The sequence below is a fragment of the Hylobates moloch genome, unplaced genomic scaffold (assembly GCF_009828535.3).
Source record: "Hylobates moloch isolate HMO894 unplaced genomic scaffold, HMol_V3 SCAFFOLD_104, whole genome shotgun sequence".
Classification (NCBI taxonomy): domain Eukaryota; kingdom Metazoa; phylum Chordata; class Mammalia; order Primates; family Hylobatidae; genus Hylobates; species Hylobates moloch.
Window position 1 is genome coordinate 61,881 of NW_026652379.1, and position 7,989 is coordinate 69,869.

At 55.9% G+C, this 7,989-nt stretch overlaps 1 protein-coding gene across 6 annotated transcripts in view; it reads left to right on the forward strand.

Moving 5' to 3' along the window:
- The first annotated feature begins 3,158 nt into the window (after positions 1–3,158).
- Positions 3,159–7,989, forward strand: part of LOC116463964 (mesoderm induction early response protein 2) — a 35,217-nt gene continuing 30,386 nt past the window's right edge. For 2 of the 6 annotated variants that reach the window (XM_032147256.2, XM_032147257.2), the window contains exon 1: positions 3,159–3,191. In XM_032147256.2, coding sequence (XP_032003147.1) covers positions 3,183–3,191 — 9 coding nt within the window. In that variant the 5' untranslated portion in view covers positions 3,159–3,182. Of the gene's footprint in view, positions 3,192–3,488; positions 4,695–6,381; positions 6,395–7,989 lie in introns of those variants that run through there. The other 4 variants (XM_058434934.1, XM_058434935.1, XM_032147258.2 and 1 more) reach the window with 4 other exon arrangements.

The following is a 7,989-nucleotide window of genomic DNA, read 5'->3' on the forward strand; positions in this document are numbered from 1 at the left end:
TAGTAGAAAGCCTCCATACCGGCCGGGTGCGGTGGCTCACGCCTGTAATCCCAGCACTTTGGGAGGGCGAGGTGGGCGGATCACGAGGTAAACAGATCGAGACCATCCTAGCCAACATGGTGAAACCCCGTCTCTACTAAAAATACAAAAATTAGCTGGGTGCGGCACATGCCTGCAGTCCCAGCTACTCCGGGGGCTGAGGAGAATGGCGTGAACCCGGGAGGTGGAGCTTGCAGTGAGCCAAGATTGTGCCACTGCACTCCAGCCTGGGCGACAGAGTGAGACTCCGTATAAAAAAAAAAAAAAATTTACACAGGTTTATCTTTTCTGGCATTAACTTTTTTTTGTTGTTGTCGTTGTGGTTTTTTTTTTTTTGAGACGGAGTCTTGCTCTATCGCCCAGGCTGGAATGCAATGACGCCATCTTGGCTCACTGCAACCTCCGCCTCCCGGGTTCAAGCAATTCTCTTGCCTCAGCCTCCCGAGTAGTTGGGACTACAGGTGTGCACCACCACGCCCGGCTAATTTTTTGTATTATTTTAGTAGAGATCAGGTTTCACCATGCCAGCCAGGCTGGTCTTGAACTCCTGACCTCGTAATCTGCCTGCTTCGGCCTCCCAAAGTGCTGGGATTACAGGTGTGAGCCACCGCGCCTGGCCTGTTTTGTTTTGAGATGGAGTTTTGCTCTGTCGCCCAGGCTGGAGTGTAGTGGCGCGATCTCAGCTCACTGCAACCTCCGCCTCCCAGGTTCAAGTGATTCTCCTGTCTCAGCCTCCTGAGCAGCTGGGATTACAGGCACCCGCCACCACACCCCACTGTGGCATTAACATTTCTGAAGAATACAGTCCCTCTTTTGTTTAACAGAATATTCCTTATTTGGGTTTGTCTGAAATTTCCTCATATGTACATATGGGTTGTGCATTCCTGACTGGATTCAGTGATGCCACGTCCTGCTCTGGACACCACATCCAGGTGCACATGGTGTGCGCCTGCCCTTTACCAGGGATGCTGAGTTTTATCACCCGCCCAACAAGTGGCCTCATTTCTCCACTGCGACTAACAGTCTATGGAGACAGACTTTCAGATCTTAAAATATCCTTCACTTTTTTTTTTTTTTTGAGACAGGTCTCACTCTGTTGCCCAGGCTGGGGTGCAGTGGCACAATCACTGCTCACCACAGCCTCGACCTCCTGGGCTCAAGAGATCCTCCCACTTTGGCCTCCGGAGTAGCTGGGACTACAGGCACATATCGTCATGCCCTCTAATGTTTAAAGTTTTTTTTTTTTTTTCTTTTTTTGAGACAGTGTCTCACTCTGTTTCCCAGGCTGGAGGGCAGTGATCTTAGCTCACTGCAACCTCTGCCTTCCCAGGTTCAAGTGATTCTCTTGCCTTAGGCTCCACAGAATAGCTGGGATTATGGGCACTCGCCACCACGCCCGGATAATTTTTGTATTTTTAGTAGAGACAGGGTTTCACCATGTTGCCCAGGCTGGTCTCAAACTCCTGACCTCAAGTGATTCTCCTGTCTCCACCTCCGCAAGTGTTAGGATTACAGGTGTGAGTCACCATACCAGGCCACAATACCCTTCTCTTCACCGAAGTCCTCATTTGACATCTATGTGATGATTCTTGCCAAGCCCTCTCGTAAGAGTCTTCCCTGGTTGTGCCAGGCGGACTCAAGCCCTTGTCTTCGGGCCCCTCCACCTGTTACAGCACAGCACCTCACTCTCTTATCTGTTTATGCTTCTCCCTGCTTCACAGGACCTCTGGCTACCCAGCACCCAGTTGAAGACTGCATGAGATATGTGTTTAGTTCACTGAATGACTGAATGAATAATAATAAATGAATAATAAAGGAAGGAACCAACTGTTGAACAAATCAGTGAGGACTCTTCAACACGAGGGCCAGAACCCTCAATCTCAATGATGTAAACCAAAAAAGGAGTGAGGGTAGACCCCTTCAGAGTGGTTCTTCTATCTCTTGGTTGGTGAATTCTCAGAGAACTGAGCAATGCTTTTGCATCAGGAATCAAGGCTGGTGCATGTCAAGTTCTCACTATTCATTGGCTGATCACTGGGAAACAGGAATGAGGCTCATTCCTTTCTTCCTGGTCCCCAATTCCCTTCTTTCTGGTCCCCAATTCCCTTCTTCCTGGTCTCCAATTCCCTTCTTCCTGGTCTCCACTCATTTGCGCAAGCCACACATCTGGAGGCCATCCTTCACTCTCTCCAGCTTCCCTCCATCAGCGAGTCTTGTGGTGTCCACCTTCCCAAGTCTCTCTGCACTCTGGTCCAGGCCCCACAGCTCCCACCTGGCCCCTGCCTCTTCACGCCCCACCCCTGCTTCCTATCCTCTCTCTGCATCGTGCGCCCCGAAGATTCATGCACTTATCCGTCTCAAATTTAAAGTGTGGCGAGTCCTTGCCTTCCCGTCCTCCACTCTAAGCGCCCTGAAGACAGGCGTCAGGGCTGTCTTCTTCAAACCCTCCCCCGGAGCCTAGCACAGGATCAGAACGTGCACGTGTTCCACAAATGTTCAATCTGCGAAACAACGACGGACTGCAGAGCCAAATGGCCCTGGGGTCAAGCCCACCTCCCTGCCTCCCGCCTTGGGCTCTCCGGCGCGGGGCCGCCGTTTCTAAAACCTCTCCGACTGGTGCGCGTTCGCAAGCTCCCCAATTGGTTCTTCCGCGCGCTAGTTTGCTCATCACGGGTGCCAAAGTGCAGAAAGTTCCAGAACCACGCCGCCCGGACACCAATTCTGGCTCTATCACTGACACTCTGGGTGGCCCGTCGCCCTGGGCCTCAGTTTCCTAGTGTGCAACGTGGGGTGTTAACAGCGAGCGGCCGAGAGATTGGAGAGGTCACACGGGACCACCTGGTCCCCACGCAGGTGTGATTATCAGGAATTCGTATTTTTATGGAATGCAGTCTCCTCCGCCAAGGCCAAGGCCAAAGTCAGGGTCCAGCAGAGACGGCCGGGAAGATAGCACCAGCTCGCCAGAAGCCGCCGGCCACGCTCGGCTACGCGCCCGCGCCCGCGCACCTACTACGCGCCCGGCTCGCTCTCCACCCCCTCCAGGCTCCGCCCCTGCCCCGCCCTCCAGGATCCACAGCCAATGAGTGCGCGGCCCCTCATCCGGGGATCCCGGCGCGGCCACCGCCTCCCGCGCACACACGGCCATGGCGGAGGTGAGTGAGCGGGCCGGGGGAGCCGGCCCCCCGCCCCCGCGCGTCCGCGCCCCCCGCCACCGTGGCTCGGCCTCGCCGTGGGCCCCAGGGACGGAGAGCCCCGCTCTGGAGCTCTGATGTCGGCCGGGGTGCCTGGCCCGTCCGGGGCCGGAGGGGCGCGGGGCTCCGTCGGCGGCCGCCCCCGGCCCGGCCCCCCCCCAACTCCCCCGGCTGCCACATCGCGGGCTGCAGTGCGCATGCGCGGCGGCGCGGGGCGGGCGGGGGCCGGGGTGGGGGAGGGGAGGGACGCGGGGCGGGGCTGGTGTCGGGGGTCCGGTGGGCGCGCGGCCGCGTTCCAGGGTCCGGCTCCGGTTCCCGGCCCCGGCCCCGGCCCCGCGGCACGCAGGCCTCCCCTCCCGCGCCTTTGCCAACTTTGCGGAGAGCTGGGGCCGCCAGGCGCCCCGCGCTCCCCGTCGGGATCCCGGTGGACCCACCGCGCCTCCGCCGCCCGCGAGCCCCCCGGCGGGGCTGGGTCAGACCCCGGGCGGGATTTGAACTCCTGACGCGGACCCGCCTGGCGCAAACTGGGCGCAGGGTGGGTGGGTCTGCTGGGGCCTAGAGAGCGTCGGGGCTGATCTCAGAAGAGTTGGACCAGCCTCTCCCGGGCACGAAGTTACTTCTGGAGCCGCCTTCCTCGTCCAGGAAACGAGCCCGGGACCCTTTATCAGAAATCTTTGGGGACAGCTATATTTTGGAATCCAGAATTTTTCCGATTTGAGGATCTGTGGGATTTTGGACTGTGATGTTTGATCAAACCCATCTAGGACTGTCTAGGATAAGACAACAGATAGCTTCGTGTCAGGTCAAACCAGGAAGGAAGAAACTTTCGTTTTTGGAGCCTTTTTTGATTTTGGAGTGGTGGATGAGCCTGTGTGGACTTGCTTTCATCTTAGAGGGCCTTGGTGAAGATGGAAAGAGATAATGTAGGTGCAGGTGCGGCGGCTGCGAGGTGCTCAGTCAGTGGGACTCAGTGCATGACTTCTGTGCGCAGAAGTTACGACAGGCGGGCAGACTCAAGAGCTGATCCTATCTCTGGGATAGAGCCCATAGGAAAAGGTGCCCACCCAGCCAGGCACAGCCGCCTCGTGGGAAGCCGGGATTGGAACTGCGGCCTGGCCGTGGTGCCACGTTGCGTGTTTATGTCTTGGCACCACACGAGTGGGCGTTGTGGAAGGCAGGACTGGCCATTCTCTCCCCCTGGTGACGACCTCAGGGGCAGTAATAGGCCTTGTGTTTATGCCAAAGACGGTGTAGGTGTCTCGATGCTAGGCCAGACCTCACCAGCCAGTTCCTTCATCGAGAGTTAGTTCTTCTTGAGACGTTTAGGGAGACTGAGTACCCATGCGGATGGTGACTGGCCTCCAGGGTCGGAAGCAGAAGCCGCGTCTCCCAGTGGCCCTGCAGCGACGTGGTGGTCGAATGAGTTGTGCTCCTGGCATCTGGGCAACACACATGGCCTGACAGGTAGCTCTGTGTCTGGGATGGCACAAGTCAGACTCCCAAGCCAGCCTCCCCCAGAGCTGCCATGTGGCTGTTCTGCCCTGCCCTAGGCTGAGCTCCTTAATGTACACAGCAGCTCGTGGTCCGGCTGCTCCTGGAACCCTGTTTTACAGTTTGGGGTGGTGCCCTGTTGAGTGAATTTGATTTGATTTTCTAGGGAGGTCCCGCTCTGTCCTCGGCCTGAGGATCTGGGAGTGAATGGAGCAGACAGGGCCTGTCCTATAGGGATGCAGAGTCTGGTCAGAGAGAGACGTGGGTGGGTTAGGACCAACAAGTATGAGGTGCTGAGCGTGAGGAGCCATGGCAGGCTCTCTGACCACCGGACTTGTTCTGTGTGGTCTTGGGCAGGCTGCCCTTTTCCTCATCTCTGGAATGGGAAGCTTAATGGTCAGCCTTCAGAGCTAGGAGGTCTGATGAGGTCCTGCCACAATGGCTTGTACATAGAAGTTGAATCTTGTGAAGTTGACGATATTGCGCTGTTTTTAACCCGTAAAAGTGGCAATTTGTAACTTTATAGCACGTGATCAGTACTAGCTACTTTATTATGTATCAGTATCCCAGAATAATTATGAGCACCACAGTGGCGGACGGGAATGCTTCATACTTTTCTCAAGGATACTAGATTAATCTTTTAAAAACCTAAGAGCACCATCTTTTGCTCCTGCCTAAAACCCTCCATGGCTTTTCATGGTCCCTGGGATAAAATGCTCCTCCTTGCTGAGTCCCGCAGCCCTGTGAGGTGGTCCCCACGGATCTGCTGCCTACTCTAGGGCCCTGGGCTCCTGTTTGCTGGTGCACTCTACCCCTTTAGGGGCTGCCAACGAGTGATTCCACCTCGACTCAGGCCCCCCAGGCCTTCCCTGACCCGCAGTTGCAGAGCCCATGCGCCCTGTTTTGTCCTCTCGGTACCATACATGTCCACTTGTTTGTTATCTGTCTCCAAAACTAGCAACTCCATGTGGGTGGAGGCAGGTGGAACTTGTTTCTCGGGTTAACCACCACGCCACTGCCTTGCTGAGCCCAGAGTGGGCGCCCGGGGAACATTGGTCAGACAGAGGAGTGGGGTGCTGGGCGGTCCAACAAGCTCCTGGCACTTGAGTTGGTGTGGGTGGGAGGAGGTTCCAGTGACACTGGGGAGAGGGCTTGGGGCATGGGAGAGGTAGGTGCAGCCGTCTTGGCGAATGGAACCTGCCACCGTGTCATTTTGGGTTAAGCTTTGAAGGGTGGCCCCTTGTGCTTTCTGGTGCACTCTACAGCTTTGGGGGCTGCCCTGGGAGAAGGGCTGGTCTGTGCTCTGCACTCAGGCCTCTGGTGCAGTCTTTATGCTGAGTAGCTGGCTGCCGCTTCTGCTGCCTGAAGACCCTCGTGGATGCCTGGGTCTGTGGCCTGTTGTCCTCTGGACCTTGTTTCTAGAACGCTGTTTGCGCTTCCTTCGCTTTTTTTGTTGCCTGGAATACCCTTGGCCTGCTCCCCCTCTTTTTCCTGCTTCCACTTTGACAAAACAGAGGACTTTGTCTTTCCTGGGAGTGAACTCAGAGGGAAACATGCAGTGTTCTCAGTGAGTGAAGCAGAGTCCCTGGGAACCTGCTTTGAGAGTAGACTTGCACCTGGACACCAGGCAGGGGCAGCAGGAGGAAGAAGATCCGTGAAGTCTGTATTCCGTGGTAAGTTCCAGGAACTCAGAGTCGCCTAGAAATGAACTTGGGGATCCCAGGCTGCTCAGGGCCTCCCTGTTGGTGGCCCTTTCTGCCGTTCCCAGCCACTTCCCTCTGTGCCCCCCTCTGCCTTAGCTCTCCTGTTAAATGGCAAGTCACATAAGGGCCAGATCCTCCTCAGACCCTGCAGACCGCCTCTCCTGGGGCCGTATGTTACTCCCTGTTACTCCGTGTGGATCTCGAGCCTGCAGGGCTGTTGTCCACTCGCCGTCCAGACTGGGGCCTCACTCGATGTGGTCGCCTGCCCTCCCCTTGTTAGTCCGGCTCCTGGTTGCGGGAGTAGAAAGCCAGCCCCTGACTGAGGCGGGAGCCGTTGCCCAGAGAGCCTGTCCTCCCGCCCAGCCAGAGGGTCCTAGAGGGGCCGAGGGTGATTTCAGAGGTCACTTAGGGTGCTTTCCCTGTGGCTTCACACCGCGTGTGGCTGTGCAGAGTGGTTGTGGGCTGGTGGCCACCTGCTGTGTCCTGGAAAGAAGTGAGGCCATCTCTGTCGGACCCGGGCCAAACCCAGGGCGGGAGGCGTGAGATGCCCCTGCAGCTGCCATGCACTCTGTGCCGCTTGCTTCCAGTCCCTAAGGCCCCTTCCCACTGGGGGCCCTGCTGGCTCTTCCCTCTGTCTTCTGTTTGTCCTCTGCCACCACAAAGCTAAACTTTCTAAAGCTGGATGGGTCGTGTCACTCTCCACTTAGAGCTTGAGGTGCTCCTTGGTCCTTGGCAGCCTTGTTGCTGGAGTCACTCCAGGGCCAGTGGCTGCCCCAGCTCCCTTCCATGGCTTTGCTGTACGTTGCCGTACAGTTGGCCCTTGAACCTCACGGGTGTAAACTGCATGGGTCACTTATACATGGATTTCCTTCCATCTCTGCCACCCCGAGACAGCAAGACCAACCCCTCCTCTTCCTCCTCAGCCTACTCAACGTGAAGATGATGAGGACGAAGACCTTTAGGGTGATCCACTTCCACTTAATGAATAGTAAATACACTTTCTCTTTCTTACAGTTTTATTAATAACTTTTTCTGTAATTTACTTTTTAATGTGAGAATACAGTACATAATACAATATATAAAATATGTGTTTATCAACTGTTGATGTTATCAGTAATGCTCCTGACCAACAGGAGGCTATTAGTCAAGTTTCGGGGAGTCAGAAGTCATGCATGGGTTTTCACCTGTGTGGAGGGTTGGCACCCGTAACCCCGTGTTGTTCAAAGGCAACTGTACTAGCTGTTGTGCTCCCCAGTAGTGTGACGGGCCAGAAAGGGTTTGCAAGCCGCTGGCCTGAGCTCCACTTTGTAATTGCACCACTTAACCTGCTGTGTGAGTTTGGGTAACCGACTGTCTCTTTGAGCTTGTTTCCTTGTTTTTCTTATGAGGGGAATGATTATACCACCTGTGAGGTTTTTTCTTTTTTTTTTTTGAGACGGAGTCTCGCTCTGTCGCCCAGGCTGGAGTGCAGTGGTGCAATCTCGGCTCACTGCAAGCTCCGCCTCCCGGGTTCACGCTATTCTCCTGCCTCAGCCTCTCCGAGTAGCTGGGACTACAGGCGCCCA